Genomic DNA, 18,190 nt, shown 5'->3' with positions numbered 1-18,190 from the left:
GTATTTTTTTATATATTGAACACATACTCTAAAGGTAAAACCGGTCTTCCAGCACGACTCGAGCTCATAGCGAATTGATAGCCTGTTTTACACTCTGCCCGACTGTCTTTTCCATTGTCCTCATGGTGCCTGGGAAGATGGGGTCTGGGCGGAGGAAAGAAAGTAGCCACATTGTCCGATCCTGGTCACTATCCAGTGTCTCTGCTGGAAACAGAGGGCATGACAGTCAAGTGAGGAAAAAGAAAGGACTTGCATCTGATCCCCACACAGGGGAATAGCAGACTGACACTCACTGTGGAACAGTCTCTAACTGAGGAGTCAGCCCCTTCAACAAAGGAGGAGAGGGAGTTGAGGGAAATCATGTTTCCTTTTCCTGTTTTACAGAAGGATAGCACCGTACTACACCAGAGAATACAGAGAGGATAGACACTGCAGGTAGATCCTGACCACCTCCCAAGGAACAACTGCACAACTGTGGGAAGACATCCAGACCCTTTGCAGCATTGCTCAACACAGAGAAGGTTGGGCCTCATGAATCACTGACTCATTCCTGTAAGTGAGAGGTTGTTCATGTGTGAGGAGGGCTCCTCAGGTTTGTAACATCTCCTAACAAGCAATGTGCATCTTTTACAACCATTGTTAACACAAAAACAGCTGTATGTAAGAAAAACTCTTTAAGTGTGAGATGTGTGATAAAAGTTTCATGACATTGACCAGTCTCCTGAGACACCAGATGATTCACACAGGGGAGGAACCATTCACATGTGAGATGTGTGACAAATCATTCTCAGACTGATCTCTCTGCAGACACTGATGCATTCACACAGGGGAGAAACCATTCAGGTGTGAGGTGTGTGACAAATCATTCTTGCAGTTATTGAACCTCCACACACACCAACGCATTCACACAGGGGAAAAATCCTTCACATGTGAGGTTTGTGATAAGTCATTCTCGGAGTTATCAAAACTCCTGCTCCATCAGAGAATTGACACGGGAGAAACCATTTACCTGTGAGGCGTGTGACAAATCATTTTCACAGTCATCACACCTCCACGTACACCAACGCATTCACAAGGGGGAGAAACTATTCACATGTGAGGTGTGTGACAAATGTTTCTCAAGGTCATCAAACCTCCTGCTCCATCACAAGATCCACACAGGGGAGAAACTCTTCAATCGTGTGGCTTGCGATAAAGCTTTCAGGACGTCTTCAAGCCTCCTGAGACATCAGAGGGTTCACACAAATGAGAAACCGTTCATGTGTGAGATGTGTGACAAATCCTTCTCGAGGTCTTCCCAACTCCTGCGCCATCAGAGGATCCATAAAGGTGAGTAAAGCTTCAGGTGTGAGGCCTGTGATTAAGTTTCCCTTATATCTTCAGCCCTGCTGGGTCTCCAGAGGATTCACACAGGAAAGTAACTCTTCATGTGCAGTGTTTGTGACAAGCCTTTCACCCACTTCTCCGATATCTGATGCACCAGAGGGTCCAAAGTGGTGAGAAACCATTCAGGTGTGGTGTGTGTGACAAGGCTTTCACACAGTCAGTGTATCTCCTGAATGATCAACACACTCACACGGGGGAGAAACCCTATCGGTATGAGTTCTGTAGTAAAGCCTTCACACAGTTGTCGGGCCTCCTGGAACATCCGTGAACCCACATGGGAGACAAACCCTTCCAGTGTGACATGCGTAGGTCGGCCTGGAGTAGTTTGATTTTATTCCAACTTGACAATTTTTATACTATATTCACTTTAGTAATCAGAAGGACGAGGAAGCCATTTTAACACTAACATGTGGCAGAGGAAGTCATTTTGTACCCATATTAACTATTCAACAAATTACTGTATTCAGTCGCAGCCAGTCATGAAAAAGATGTTTGTAAAAGTAATAAGTGAACCTTCATTCAGTTATAATTTATGAATTGGTGTAATCAAAAGTCATATCAGAAAGACTGCAAGTTCATTTACATGTTAATGTATAATCAATCTATATGTGTCTGTGTGAGAAAGTGCAGTTTCAGGCGAAACTGCTCAAACAAGGGAATCTTGTTGAAATTCTGACAAGGTCCCTGGGACAGCACATCACGGCTTTGTAGAGTCTGGCTGAATACAGGGTTGTTCAAAATCAGATAAAGGAACAGTGTGAAGCAGCCCCATTGTATTTCTGTCTGAGATACTGAGGCCAGATGGCTTCTCGTGGAAAGATGGAAATAAAAGGTAATCAAGTTTACCCAGCAACAGGTAGAACCATTCATAGAACAATAATAGCCTGACTCTGAAATTGGGTGATGGTCATCCAGGGGTTAAAAAGAGGGGTTCCGTGAGGTTTTGTTGTGAGTCAGATTGTGGAGACTCCAGAGCATGAACCACCTGTCAATGTCCACAAGTGGGTTTGAGATTGAGGCCAGAGAGCTGAGAGGACGAACGTGACTTGCACTTGAACAGACTGTGCAATTGGCTGACGTTGCAATCATTCTCCTCACTTTGTTAACATCTTTGCTTTCATAAACTTTCTAAAATTTACTATCCAAAGATTCCTAGTTTGCCAGTTGGTCTCGTATGAACAAAAGTACAAATCACACTCCACATTTATACAATTAAACCAAATTATAAATCACTTACAGTGAGAATTTTAAATTGGAGGCATTGGGGGACTGGGAACCAGTGCCGGTCAGCGAGCATAGAGGTGATAGGTGTGAGAGTTAGGATAGAGACCACAGAGTTTTAGCTGATCTGAAGTTTATGGCGGGTGGAAGATGGGAAGCTGGACAGGAAAGCATTGGAATGGTCTGGTCTAGTCTGGAAGAAATAACAGCATGGATGAGGATTTCAACAGCAGATGGACTAATGTTGGGGTGGGGGTGTTGGAAATGGGTGATGTTACAGAGGGGGAAGTGGGTGATTTTAGCGATGGAGAGGGTTTGGGGTCGGAAGCTCAGCTGGAGGTTGAAGAGGATGACACTGACCAATTGTTGTTGGAGATGAGCGTGGAGAGGGCAATTGAGAGGAATTTAAGGAATGCTGGAACTGGAGTGATCCCTTGAGCCTATTTCACCATTCAGTTAGATCATGGCTGATCTATATCTGAACCCTACCTGCCTTGGCTCTGTAACCCTTAATCCCCTTGTCTAACAATAAACCTATCAACCACAGTTTTGAATTTTTCAATTGACCCCCCAGCCTGAACAGATTTTTGTGGGGAGAGAGTTCCAGATTGCCAGTCCCCTTTTTATGAAGAAGTGTTTGCTGACATCATCCCTGAACAGCCTGGCTCGAATTTTAATGCTATACCCCCTTGTTCTGGACTCTCCGACCAGAGGAATAGTTTCTCTCTAACTAATCTATCAACTTAAACATCTTAAACACTCCTTAATTTTCTAGATTCAAGGGAATGCCAGCTCAGTCTGTGCAACCTGTCCTCATGATTTAACCCCTTTAGCCCCAGGAACATTCTGGTGAATCTATGCTGCACTCGCTCCAAGCCCAATATATCCTTCCTGAGGTGCGGAGCCCAGAACTGAACACATTTCTCCAGATAGGGTCTAAACAGAGCTCTGTACAGCTGGAACATAACTTCCACAAGGACACAGTTGGTTTTGGGGAGGCTAAGTTGTAGGTTATCTTTTCCCTTCAGGATGCTCCTGGAGTAATGAGCAGTTTTGGCAGAGGAAAGCAAGACCACTAGTGCTTGATGTGGTCCAGTCAGATCTGCTGATGGATGGCTAAACCACATGTGCACAGATATGTTCAAATGTTCGCCCCTAGGACTTGACAAGCAGGGAGATCGACCAGGAAAAACGAGAGTAAAGGTAATTTTGGGAACGAGGCTATAGAAGGTGGATATGAGGGAGTGATTGAACCAGATTGACGGCTATAGAAGCATTGTGGTGAATGGAGGGTCAAAGGACAGAGAACTGGGAAGTAGGTAGGTGCATGCATGTGTGCCTATGCGTGTGTATATTAGTAAAGTGAGCCGGCTCTCACAAGTGGGTATGGCGTAGAATCGGACCCTGCTTTAGTTGTTGATGTGAATTATCGACGGATCCTCTTCAGGTGCTGGGTGTTTGACTAATACCATGGTTAATGTTTGCCCTCTCCTTTTGGGAGGACTACTATCCTGAGTGTGGTAAGGGAGTGGGGATGAATCTCCACAGACCTGAGTTACCTCAGCTCATCATACCTCAATGTAATAATGGTGTGATATATTCACTTTACACTCTTCCAAGATTCATTTCATGTTCTGGGAAAGATCTTGAGTCATTTTCAAATGCTTTGTTATTTTTGTTCATTCAGAGTTTGGTGTAAGCTGCATATTGTGTTGTTTGTATGATTTATCAATCTTCTGTATAGATTTATAACTCTTAATAAATTCGCTTTTTTTAACTTAACCCGAACTACCTGTTCTGTCAGCACGGTGTGTTCATATTCACTGAAACACTCAGGATCTTACAGTAAGAGTCCTGTACACAATATATTGGTCAATGTCACTGTGGGCGGTTATACTTTCTCCATCAATGGGTTTATAATTTCCAGTCCCAGCAATGTGATAATGACCAGATCATTTGATTTTGTGATGTTGATTGCGAGATCTGTATTGTCCAGGACATCAGCAATAACTCCCTTGCTCTTCTCCAACTTAGTGTCATGGGATTGTTTACATACACTTGGTTTAACTGATCTGAAGATGGTCCCTCTGACAGTGCAGCACTCCCTCAGTACTGCAGTGTAGTGTCAGCCTCAGTGCTCAAGTCTCTGGAGTGAGACTTGAACTCACAACCTTCGGACTCAGAGATAAGAAAGCTTAACCAAGACACAACTAATAATAACTTATAATATTTCTGTTACATTCAATTCAGTTTCTAAGGGATTAAGTCCCAAGGCTGTGTACAGAAAGCTCCCACTGTAAACTGGCAGCCTGAAAGTTTGATTTGATTTAAAGTGGTAACTAGTTAGAGCTGCAGGTGTCAGTGTTGCCTTTGTGTCTGGGTTCCTGAAGCTGTGACAGGCGGTGAAGAGTGTGGACCAGGCTGGAGATCCCAGCAGCAGCGAAGGATAAGAGAGAGAGAGTGAAATATCATCAAACAAAGAAATTGAACAGTTGTGGGAAACACTTCGAGACGCTATCAATGTAGATCAGGGGGAATATATTCCATAAAACAAGAACCAATTGGCCAATAATGAAGCCCCATGGGTGAACAAAGTGATGAGGGTTAATCTGAAATTCAGTAAAAGACATTGACTAAAGTGGATTGAAAATAAAGGAGAGAATGATAAAATAATAAAATCAAGAATGTAGTGAATTTTAAAAAAGGAAAGTAAAGAGAAACTTATGAAATTAAATCATAAAATAAAAATAAAAATAAAAAGAAATAGTGAAATATCCCTCAGGCACATAAATAACAAAAGGTAACTCCGAATATGGACAGAACAAATGAATGATCCAAAATAATCCTCCTTGCAAGTAATGTGGGAGAAATGGAACAAATATTGGATAATATTTTTCCCTCAGTATTTCCCAGCAAGATGAATTTAAAATAAAAACAGATAATGGGCCGAATGGCCTCCTCCTGCCCCATAACAATTCTGTGATTCTGTGGTGGACACGCTCAGCAGGTCAGGCAGCATCTGTGGAGAGAAACAGAGTTAACATCTCAGCTCAGGACTGAAGGAACAGTGAAATGGAAGAGTTTTTAAGCCAGTGGAAGGGGTGGGGTTGGGGTGTGGGGCAGGGGGTGGGGAGACAGGAAGAACAAAAGGGAAGCTCTGTGAGAGGGCGGAGGGCAGGGGGGATTAAATAACAACAGGTTTCATGATGAGTGTTGATCCCAGTCAGGTTACAGAACACGACAGAGGCCATTCTACCGAGCACCAAATAGCGGAAGGGAATTCAAGGGAAATGTGTCTGCAAAGCTCTGAAATGAGGAATATTGATAGGATAGTAATCATGGGAGATCTTAAAAGGCAGTGACTAAAGTACATTGACGATAAAGGAGAGAATGAGGACAAAAAATCAAGAGGTGAGGGAAGAAGTTAAGTAAGGAAGGGAAAGAGAAACTTCACATTTAAATTAGGAAGGAATATAAACTAAAAGTAAAGTATCCAACAGACCCATAAATAACAAAAGGTAAATAAGAATCATACAAACAAGGAGCAGCAATAGGCCATTCAGCCCCACGAGCCTCCATTTAATAAGATCATGGTTGATCTGATAGTAACCAGAAATCTACATCCCACCTGCCACCGATAACCTATCACCCCCTTACTTACCAAGAATCTATCCACCTCTGCCTTTAAAATATTCAAGGACCCTGCTTCCACCACCTTTTCAGGAAGAGAGTTTTAAAGACTTATGACCCTCTGGGTGAAAAGAAATTTGCCTCATCTCTGTTTAAATGGGCAACTCCTTATTTTTAAACAGTGACCCCTAGTTCCAGATTTTTCCACCCTGTCAAGACCCCTTCGGATCTTCTATGTTTCAATCAAGTCACCTCTTACTCTTCTAAACTCCAGCAGATACAAGCCTAGTCTGTCCAACCTTTCCTCATAAGACAACCTGCCCATTCCAGGTATTAGTCTGGTAAACCTTCTCTGAACTGCTTCTAACTCATTTACATCCTTCCTTAAATAAAGTGACCAATACTGTACACAGTACTCCAAATGTGGTCTCACTCGTGCTCTGTACAACCGAAGCATAACCTCACTTTTATATTCAATTCCCCTCACAATAAATGATAACATTCAATTAGCTTTCCTAATTACTTGCATACTAGCCTTTTGTGATTCATGCACTCAGACATCCAGATCCCTTTGCACCCCAAAGCTCTGCAATCTCTCACCATTTAGATAATATGCTTCTCTTTTATTCTTCCTGCCAAAATGGGCAATTTCACATTTTTGAGACAGAGCCACTGAACTTATACACAAGAAAACAATCACAAGTAATGACAGCATTCTGACAGAGATATTGAATAATGACTTCACCTCAGTTTTTACCAGGTAGACTAACAAGGTAGACTGGAGTAGATATCAAGCCATATAAAAATGAAGGAAGGGATATTTCTAAACTTAGAGATGATAAATTATTGAAAATGGATGAATTGCTAAAATATTTAAAATATGAGGATTGATGCGCAGACCAGCCTTGTATCCCCTTCACTGTAGCAGGTTAAGGGACCATATTTTGAAGTGTTTAAGATGATTGGAGGAATAGATAGTTGAGATAAAGAGAAACTTATTCTTCTGGTGGGTGAGTCCAGAAGAGCGATTATCCCTTAAAATTAGAGAGAGGCCTCTCATCTCTGTACCTCGCGTTATTTCCCTCTTTCTGATTGTGTGTCTGTCACCTTATTATCTTTCACTCTTTCTGTGTCTCTCTCTCTAGCCGTCTCATTTCCTTACTCTCATGTGGGAGGTGGTTGCATAGTGGTATTGTCACTGGACTGGTATTCCAGAGACCCAGTGTAATGCTCTGGGGACCCAGGTTTAAATCCCACCTTGGCAGATGGTGAAATTTTAATTCAATAAAAACCTGTAATTAAAAGTCTGATGATGATCATGAAACCATTGTTGATTGTTGTAAAAACCCATCTGGTTCACTAATGTCCTTTAGGGAAGGAAATCTGCCATCTTTACCTGGTCTGGCCTACATGTGACTCCAGACCCACAGCAATGTGGCCGACTCTTAAATGTCCTCTGAACAAGGGCAATTGGGGATGAGCAATAAATGCTGGTCTAGCCAGCAATGCCCACATCCCATGAATGAATTTTTAAAAAACACTTCTCCCTGCATCTATTATCTCTCTCTTCTGCATTCTCTCTCTTTTCCCCCCTTCTCTGTCACTATTCCTCTCTCCCCCCTCTAGATTCCCACTCCCTCATTTTTCAGTCTGTTGTTAAAAATGTCTTTCCCTCTCTCTCACTGTCGTGGATGTGCCAGGCTCCATTGGGGCTTTGTAACATTTGATGTTGGTAATCTAGTAGATTAATCTAGTGGACTCAATGTTTACAGATCCCATCTCTGTTCACCCTGTGTGGGGCATGTTGTGCAAGAATCTGAACTAGAGACTACAAGTTTCAGAGCAAGCCACTGTGTTTCTTCCTCAGAGATCTGTAGCGGCTTGCAGCACCTCATGTGTGTGATCTACCAAGCAGTGTGAGAGGTTGGTGGGTAGGGAGCAGTGTGAGAGGTTGGTGAGTACGGGAGTGTGATCTACGGAGCAGTGTGAGAGGTTGGTGAGTAGGAGGGCTCATATGAATCTATACCTTGGGGATGTTGAAAATATAAAAGATGTTACAAAACAATTGTAACAGGATAGGGATAGACCAGTGGAATAGATAAAAAAGAGGATAGAGATAGATTATTGGAATGGACAGACAGGATAGAGATACACTAGTGGAATGGACAGGATAGAGATTGACTAGTGGAATGGACTAAGAAGAGGATCTATATATAGACTAGCAGAATGGACAGACAAGAGGATAGAGATAGACTAGTAGAATGGACGGACAAGAGGATAGAGATAGACTAGTGGAATGGACAGACAGGAGGATAGAGATAGACTAGTGGAATGGACAGACAAGAGGATAGAGATTGACTAGTGGAATGGACAGACAAGAGGATATAGATAGACTAGTGGAATGATCAGACAAGAGGATAAAGATTGACTAGTGGAATGGACAGGGAGCAGATACAATTTAATACAGGGATGTGTGGGGTGATGCCTTTTGTCAGAAGCAATAGGGAGAATCAAGACAGAATGGCACCATTCTGAGTAGTGTGCAGGCACAGAGGGAGCAGGAGGTACATGTACACAGATCTTTGAAGGTGGCAGGACACGTTGAGAGTGTAATTAGCAAAGTGTATGGGATTTGGAGCTTCATATTTAGAGTATTGAGTACAAAAGCAGGTAGGTTATGGTCAACCTATACACAGCAGTGATTAGGCTACAAATAGAATACTGCACCCAGTTCTGGTGTCCCCATTTTAGGAAGGATGTGAGGGTCCTTGAGAGGGTGCGGAGGAGATTTACCAGAATGGTTCCAGGGACAAGGGATTTGAGTTACAAGGTTTGTTTTGTAAAGCTGTTCTCCTTGTGTCAAAGGGGATTGAGGGGAGATTTGATACAAGATTATGTATGACAGGTTTAGATAAGGTGGACAAAGCAAAGCCGTTCCCATTAGCTGGAACACTAGCCACACAGGCTCTGCTTGGGCCCATTCCGAGTGTTCACTAAACCAGCTGTGCAGGTCGTGCTTGGCTGGATGTTACAATCATGGAAATGAGGAGGAAACAGAAAGGGAAACACCTTTTTCCAATGATATCACCAGAAAGCAGAGACACTCCCTGTGTGTGTGATTATAAAAGCAACAAACACTCTGAGATTAGATACTGAACATTTCTACACCAACATTCTGATCCTGACTCTGAGGAACTCCTCTGAGGATGATGAAGGGACTGCTCTTGGTGCTTGTACTGCTGGTACTGACTCAGCCAATTCCTACTGGAGAGTGGCGGGTCCTCGTAGGTACAGTTCTGGAAAATTTTCTGACCTCTCAGCAGCCATTGTTAAGATAGTTTCATTTTTAAACTATTTCATTATTTTTGAATGTGATTGTTTGATTGGTTATGTAAAGGTGACTGTGAGATTATGAGAAAGATTGAAGAATTTAATGTAAAGGTAAATCCCCTGATGGTTTAGTCAGTATCTGAGTGGGTCAAGGGGATGGTGGGTATTGGGAGCTGATCCAAACAGACCAAAAATGAAAACACAAATTACTGGGCGGGACTGAATTGTTGGATCTCAGCCGGAGCATTGACCCAGATGGGAGAAACTGTCATTGGCCTCAGTACCCAGGTATTACAGAGGGGGAATTCACAGTTGCTGCTCCCGATCACTGCTACCTGCTGTAGAGTGAGAGAGTGTAGACTGTGTGAGGACAGGATCGGGAGCTCCTTCAGTCCCTTCCCCACACACTCACTGTCCAGTCACCCAGGTGAAGAGTGGGGAATTGGGGGTCAACTTTTCATTCTATGAGGGGAGGGGAAATGAGAGTAAAATGGTTCCACACAGGTTTATTTAAATGGATTAACACTGCAGCTTTCATAGAGATGGGGATGTGAGAAGACGGATTAAGTAAATGTGACAAGGGGTGAAATGATTCATTGTCAGTAACTGGGTGTCAGTCTCTGTCTCAGCTGGGAGTTGAGTGAATAAGTTGGGGATTGATGCCCCACTCCAGTACACACAGCCCAGCACTGCAGGAATGCTGCACTGTTGGGGGTTGATGGCCCACTCCAGTACAGACAGCCCAGCACTATGGGAGTGCTGCACTGTTGGAGGTGTCATGTTTTGGATGAAACACTAATCAGGGACCCTGTCAACCTGTTCATAGGGCAGGGAATATCTGGTATATTATGGGAAGAGCTGGGAGTTCTCCCAGTGTCCTGGACCAACATCACTGTCTCCACCAACATGACGACAAACTCTCTCCATTCTGTCAAATCTCATTGGCTGTTTGTGGGGCTTTGCTGTAAACATATTGTAGTATAAGGATCTGCCGCATAAAGGGCTAACGTGGGACTGAGTGCAGTACCGTCCACACGGTGATGTAAGAACAAATGACCCACACCTAGAGGTCAGTGTAGTGTTGGACAGAGCTGTGTGTAGAAGCAAGCATGCAGACAGCTCCTAGCTTGAACCCTTTATTGTATATTTGTTCCAATTAATAAAGACTTACATTTAACCTTTTAAAGACTACAAAGACTTCATTCAGCCCTGCCAAACTCTACAATACTCCCAATTCCTCCCCAGTCTGCTCCAGCTACCAATTCTTTACTTAGGCAAGAGTTAAGGTTGATTTCTGGCTCAGAGTCAGCTGTAGTAGCAATGACAGACTCAGCTTCATGTTTTCTCATTGCTCTCTCTTCCTCCATGTATAGATATCTCACTCAATTCATTCTTCATTTTGAATTTCAGTGCCCAAAGGCATGTGCAGAGAATTTGAAGGAACCTGTCATTCCGTCTGTCAAAGTACCAATGTGGTACTCATGAAGCTAACAACTTCTTATTGCCATGGCCCAAGAAGACGAGATCGGAGTGATGGATTGGCAACAGCCCGAGCTCTCCACATTCTCACTGAATGAAACCTTCGTTCCTGGGAAACAGGCTCTGTTTGATTGCTTCACTCCCCTAAGCCATGACCCTGTATTTCTGCTGTCTGAATAATGGGCTGTAATCATAAATAAAACTGACTGCATTGATCACTGCTTCATATCCCTGTCTTGTTTCTCTTTAGGATCAGTGTGTCTGTAAACAATGTACCCGGGGTGGAATGAGGCTGGGAGCAGATGTGGGAATTCCAGGAAATGGGAAGGGGAGGCCAGTGCAGAGAAACACTGGAAGTTCAGAATAATCCATTCAGAAATGGATTGAGATAAGACAGGAGTCCCACAGCGTCAGCACTCTGACCATTCACGGTTCAAGATATCTCACAAATACGGGGTGTGTAGGAGGAGGTGAGGGCCTGGAAGTGGTTTAAGGTTATGGGGAAACTGATTCAGGAGCTGGGGAGTTGATTCAGGGGCTGGGGAAGGGTTTCAGAAGGAGGGTAAGAGGTTCAGCAGGCAGATAAGGGTTCCAGGCCAGAGCAATGATTTCAGTGGCCGATGAAGTGATTCAGGGGCTGGGAAAGTAATTCAGGGGGTGGTGCAGGGGGTTCAGAGGGTGGGGAAAGGGTTCAGTGGGTGGAAAGTGTTTCAGTAAGAGGGGAAGGTTGAACGTACTTAAGGAAAGGTTCTATCGGTGGGGAAATGTTCCAGTGGTTTGGGAAGGGTTTCAGTGGATTGGGAAGGAGTTTGGAGGAGGGACAGATGTTCTGTCTGCAGGGGAAGGGGTTTTGTGTATCACAAAAGGGTTAACAGAATGTCAAGATGTTTAGTGGGTGCAGAGGGGAGGGGAATTGATGGGGCGGCGGGGTGGGAAGAGTTTCAGTGAATGGGGAAGGGGATAAGAGGGTGGGGAAAAGTTTCAGTGGGTGGAGAAGAGGATCAGGGAAGAGAAAAAGTTTCAGTGGGTGGGGAAGGGAATTGGGGAAGAGAAAGTTTCAGTGGGTGGGGAAGGGGATTGGGGAAGAGAAAGAGTTTCAGTGGGTAGGGAAGGGGATCAAGGGGAGGAGAAGAGTTTCAAAGAGTGGGGAAGGGAATCAAGGGAAGCGAAAGAGTTTCAGTGGGTGGGGAAGGGGATCAAGGGGAGGAGAAGAGTTTCAGTATGGGGAGAACAAGATCGGGGGAGGGGAAGAGATTCAGGGGTGGGGGAGGTGTCAGTCTGATGGGAAGAGTTTCAGTGGAAATGATTCCATACACAGCCTTGGGACTTAACCCTTTTGAAACTGAATCGAATACAACAGAAATATGTTATTTTAAGCTATGGCTTAGGTAGCACTCTCGTCTCTGAGTCAGAAGGTTGTGGGTTCAAGTCTCACTCCAGGGATCTGAGCACTGAGGCTGTCACTCCAGTGCAGTATTGAGGGACTACTGCACTGTCAGAGGTACCATTTTTCAGATGCGTTCCCTTCTGGGTGACCGGAAAAAATTCCATGACACTATGCCATAGAAGAGCAGCAAAGGTAACCCTGATGTCCTGGTCAACATGGATCCTACAATTGGTGTCACAAAAACAGATTATCTGGTCATTATCACATTACTGCTTGTGGGATCTTGCTGTGCTCACAGTGGCTCACACGTTTCCTAAATTACAACAGTGAGCACACTTCAACAGCATTTCATTGGCTGTACAAAGCTTTCAGATGCCCGAGTTCATGAAATTGATATATAACTGCAAGTGTTTGTTTCATTTGGAAATGTTACAGTTCCTGTGAACTGGAAATGATAAACCCATGGTGGAGAAAGTATACCAGCCCACAGTGACATTGACCAATACATTGTGTACAGGACTCTTACTGTAGGTTCCTGAGCATTTCGCTGACTAGGAACACAGGATGCTGACAAATCAGTTAGTTTGGGTTAAGCTCAAAAGTGATTTCTTGTGATTTATCAATCTACACAAAAGAGTGAAAAAAGCAGCAAACAAACAACACAATCTTCAGCATAAACCAAATGCAAGATCTTTCCTAGAACATGAAATGAGTTTCGGAAGAGTGTAAGGTGAACATATCACACCGTTATTACATCAAGGTATGATAGGCTGAGGGAACCCAGGTCTGTACAGACTCACTCCCATTTCCTGACCATACGCAGGTGATAGTAATCTTCCCAGACAGGAGAGTACAAAAGTTACCCATGGTATGATTCCATCACTTGAAGAGTTCCTAGCTATAATTCACATCACCAATGAAAACAGGCTCCAATTCTGCACAATTATTATGGTGGCCCCAATTCACACAAGCTTCCGCAAAAGTAGTTCGTAAAAACATTGCTTTTCATTTTGGGGATCATTTCTGTTCGGCAACCTAACCTCGACTAGAATTAACCTTCCTTCACCATCAGACATCAGACATTGTTGGGCCCTACTGTACTCAAAAGCACCCAGAGTTAAACCCAGCAGTTGCATCTCTAACGCTACTCCAGCTCAACCTGATGCAAACTTACACAAGAAACAACTACCACAATCAACAGACACCCTGGTGCAAACCAGCACTGAATGGGCTGCTCTGTGTTTCTAGGCTAGGCTCTGTGAGTAACACCTGCAAAAAATACAAAATCAAAACAATGTGGATGCTGGAAATCTGAAATAAAAGAGGAAATACTGGAGTACTCAGTAGGTCAGGCAGCATCTGTGGAGAGAGAAACGAAGGTAACATTGAAAGTGGCTGACCTTCATTCAGCCTGCCATAAAATGTTTGCTGACAGGAGATAACCAATGGTAGCCGTAGTTCCCACAATCCACCGCGATACAGAAACCGCTCTATCATTTTCCCCAGGCGCTGAGAGTGCGCATGCTCCCCAGGCGGCTCTGATTCAGCCTCTGAGAGCCGCACTCTCTGTTGCTGAGGCTGCGCGAGGCCCCGCTCAGCTTCCTGGAGCAGCACCGAGCGCGCATGCTCCGCGCTGACAGGCAAAGTCCGAGGGGGCGGGGTCTTTCCGCGCTAGCATGGTGCGCCGCTTCAGATGAAGATAGACCGTATTCCCCCGCGCCATGCATTCTGGTTAGGACAGTCCGTCATTATCCAAGATTAAAATAATTTAGAAACTGGCCGAACTGGACGCTTTGCACGCCTAGCCAGTTAGCTGCTGCGTCTTCCATATAAACTACATTTTAAAAAAAATTTCAGGTGACTTTCTGTCTGATTAATGCTCTTCTGAACTGCCTTGTAATATTTTCCTACATTGAGGCGCCATGTAGATGTCAGTAATTCGTAGCAACAAGGAGCTAAGATAGAGATCAGCCATGATCCAATTGAATGGTGGAACTTTCTGGAGGGCCTCCTCCTGTTGCTTTTGTCACACAGGTAGATTGGGCACATGAGTCTCATATTGGAGCAAAACTGTTCAGTGTTGAACTGAACTCTGCCAGAGTCAGTAACTTCTGAGGAGGAGAGCGACAGGAACCAGTGAGTGTAAAACTCAACCCAGCCAGAGTCAGCAGCTTCTGGGGAGGAGAAGGATGCCGCTGGTTATGCCACATCAGTGTGTTGTCACTCTGGGAGTTTGGATTTCAGTGTCTATGTGATGCCAGGTACGTAGGCTGTACATTCCAGCGACTGGCTGATCAGATCAAACAACATGCTCCTTCAGCTGTTCATAATAGGCAGACTGGATTTAACCAGCCCGGGCTTACAAAACCCAAAAGAAAATGTTTAGTGTCAGATGTGATTCTGTGATTGGGCAGCATTTGCTGAACAATCCTGAGTGCACTAATAGCTACTGTCATGTAAGGTATGGCATACTCATAATTTAAAATATGGACCTTATTCAATATGGACATTGAACAGTGAAGCTGTTCAAATATTGGGTTAGAAAGAAGGTCACTGTGTCCACAAAATGGCCACTGACCATCAGGTGAAACTGCTGTGTGGAGTCCAGAACCCAGTCAGGGAACTAACGCACTGTATCACAAAGAGAATGGATTGTGACTGTCGACAGTGGCAGCCTGAGCGAAGCAGCAGCTTCCAGAACAACGTGAGCAGAATCAATGTCAGTTTAAAAAAAATTAAATTGCCATTCTGACCGCAGTCTCCGAAGCCTCAGGACACGGCAATAATCAGCCACATATTCTGCAGACAAACCAAGGAGCAGACGACTTTCTACCTGAACATCAACCCACACAAGAACCGACTGTTTATCGATCGAAGAATCGACCAGAAACCATCTTCATCCCTTCAAGGGGATTCCTACAAACCTCTTCTACCCGGACTGTAAAATCCCTTAACTGATCCCTCAACTAAAGAAGACCTCTCATCAGGCCTGCAACTTTGATCATCAGATTACATCAGGCAAGTGATATACGAACATTTCCTTTTCTATATAAATTGTAACAGTGCACGATCTTTTACCCGTGTAATTTTTCTAGAGTGTGTTAGTGAGTGAATGTGTGACCGAGTGAAGTCACGTTCATTATTTACTTTTTATTGTTTAAAAATAAACAATAATCTTTTTTTCTTAAAAAAGACTTCCTGAAAGTCTGCTGTTGTACAATTTTTTGCTGACACACTCAGGGACAAAGACAACTACATACACAATTCCTTTTCTTTAAATTCACTGATTACGGGCAGTTTGAAAAGGGGACAGAGGTTGTCATAAGTTTCCTTTCCAGCCTCACCATGACACTACACCAATAACCAATTGAAGATAATCAGTCCAGCTCTTAATGTGGCTCATTTACACTTGCATGAAGTGACAGGCATTCATGCACAGGGACCTGTTCTCAGCAAACAGAAGGAATATGTTCAAGTCTTGTGCCTTTTTTGGATTATCCAGAATGTTAGGGAGTCAATAATTCCTCATGCATTTTCCATGGTAATGCCTCAGCCAATCAGAGTCAACTTGCCAACCAATCAAAACACTTTTCACCTGTAGTATGAGTAGTTGTGATCATTTGAAATTTGGAATTCTTGCATTTGTCCTGGTGAGTGTAAGATGAAAAGCTTCACAACATGTATCTCTTTTCAGCAATCTTGAAATATTTTCTGTCGTGTTCTTGCCCACAGGCACTTGCATGGCACAATGGAGGCCTTACAGGTGGGGAAGCTTACCAGGCTGAAGCCTGTGAGAGCAGATAGGTGTACTGAGGGAGAGACAGAGATCGTGTGAGTGAATCCCAATACTTGGGGTGGGGGGAGTTGGTTCATGATTTCTGGAAGCATGGCTGGGGAGGGAAATAGTGTGTGGGGGAGGAGATGGTGGTTGGATGAAGGAAGACAGATCACTGATTGTGGGAGGAGGGAGGGGGCGGGGAATGGGGGGTTCAGTTACACTGAGTAGTTTTTTGAGCCTGGAGCAAACATTCCTCCTGACCCACAAGCAGTGCTGTAAAGACAATCACCTCATGGATTCAATTCATTAGTCTGGGAAACCCGGACAATCTTTCCCACAGCTGCTGCTGCAGTGCAGATGGGCAAATGCTGGATTTCCCTGTGGAGGGAGATAACGGCAGTTCTGTTGGGACTTGATGCTGCTGACAACAATCAGAGGGGATTCCCAGTTAGCCCAGGGAAATTTCCCTGAAGGCGGGAATGTGTTAGGGAGCCAGCCCGAGGAGGATCCCCTCCGCAATATTCCCAGCATCCCCACCTCCAACCCTGCTAACACTGGGCTGGGAAAATTTAGCCGAAGGTGTCAGTCTCCTGGCTTAGCTCAGCTCCACTCTTGGGGCTTGAGTTGTAGCCTTTGTGACCAAAGCTGAGGCCAGGTCTCAGTGGGAGCCCCACCCTGCTGCTGTGTTCTTGGAGCTCTGAGAGACGACATGACTGGACTTCGCACAGCCTTCTGGGAATGAAGGAAATGGCCTCTTGGTCATGATAAGGATGACAACTCATTAACATGTCATTCTAAGTTATAAATATGTAAAGGAGAGTTTGACATTGGAAGTTCCTCCAAACACCGTTATCCCTCTCCAGCCACAGGTTTCTGGTGTTCTGCTGCTGGATGAAACACTAGAGTGCAGCAAATTTCATTCCTTTTAAGATATAAACACCTTTTGTTCCCAATATTCTCCTGCGATCAGTCCCTGTCCACTCCCATTAATTTCCTTATGGTTCCAGTTGGAATGTTGTAAATATTGGGATTTCCCACCTTTGACCTCTTCAATTTCTTTATTTCAGCTCATCTTTAAACAGCTGGACTGTCTGACAGATGTTGTGTATTTCCTGACAGCACATTTCCAGAAGTGTACAAGAGACAAGAGAGAGACAGTAAAGAGGTAGGATATGTCCACTCACTAATCACCATCCATCTTGACCACACCTGTTGCTGTGCTGGTCAGATGGGGAAATGCTGGATTTCCCCTGCAATTGAGAGAATGGCAGGTTTGTTGCATCAAAGAATCACTCAGAACGAGAGATGACGAAGGAAAGGATCAGAAAATATAAAGCTTTGAGGAACTGGATTCTGAACAAAATGAGGCTCCCCACTCAATCCAGATGAACACACATGAGGCCTGTTCCAAAGGAATTGGAAAGCAAGCAGCACAAAGAGAACTAGAACAAAAGTATTGAACAACGGGAAGATGTGTATTGTAGACATGAGATGAAATTTGACCCTTCAGGAAGGAAGGTGTCAATCTGTAAAAACTGGGACATTGAAGCTCAAATGTGCTGAGTCATGGACTGAATAGAATGATCACTCTTCCCACTCTCATGATCTACTTTCCCACTGCTGTTTATGGAGTGGCTTGGCCCCATTGGATGGGTTTACAGTGAATCTCAGCATTTGTTCCTGAGACCCAATTTGTTGAAATTTAGTTGATGATCACATTCCCTCTCCAGAGGCGGGTGGCACAGAACCGACCAATGTATGGACACTGGTCAATGCTGAATCACTGAGCTCATTTGTAGAGATTGTTTTCTCCTCTTATACCTCACTTAGAACTCGATGGAGACACAAGTGACAACTCCTGGTCCCTTCAGTCACCATTCCAGTAAATGCTGAGCCTGATGGGGGAGCCAAGGCCCTGTCCCTCTGAAGTACTTTGATGACATCTCCATAGCCGTGGAAAGCTTCATCTGACTGATAGA

The 18,190-nt window shown here is 44.2% G+C and overlaps 3 protein-coding genes across 4 annotated transcripts in view; 2 read left to right on the top strand and 1 right to left on the bottom strand.

The window, feature by feature from the left end:
- LOC144695227 (uncharacterized) overlaps positions 1–11,252 on the top strand; it is a 384,420-nt gene extending 373,168 nt beyond the window's left edge. Inside the window, exon 2 of the mRNA XM_078566121.1 lies at positions 10,941–11,252. Within this exon, the coding sequence (XP_078422247.1) occupies positions 10,941–11,005 (65 nt within the window). The 3' untranslated portion in view covers positions 11,006–11,252. The remainder of the gene's footprint in view (positions 1–10,940) is intronic.
- Positions 1–18,190, top strand: part of LOC144695222 (uncharacterized) — a 579,912-nt gene that overhangs the window by 3,103 nt on the left and 558,619 nt on the right. The gene's annotated exons all lie outside the window — the stretch shown is intronic.
- The window catches only part of LOC144695264 (uncharacterized), a 131,592-nt gene that overhangs the window by 38,851 nt on the left and 74,551 nt on the right, over positions 1–18,190 (bottom strand). The gene's annotated exons all lie outside the window — the stretch shown is intronic.

The sequence above is a fragment of the Cetorhinus maximus genome, chromosome 21 (genome assembly GCF_964194155.1).
Source record: "Cetorhinus maximus chromosome 21, sCetMax3.hap1.1, whole genome shotgun sequence".
Classification (NCBI taxonomy): domain Eukaryota; kingdom Metazoa; phylum Chordata; class Chondrichthyes; order Lamniformes; family Cetorhinidae; genus Cetorhinus; species Cetorhinus maximus.
The sequence above is the reverse complement of the archived record's forward strand: the minus strand, read 5'-3'. Positions and strand labels throughout refer to the sequence as shown.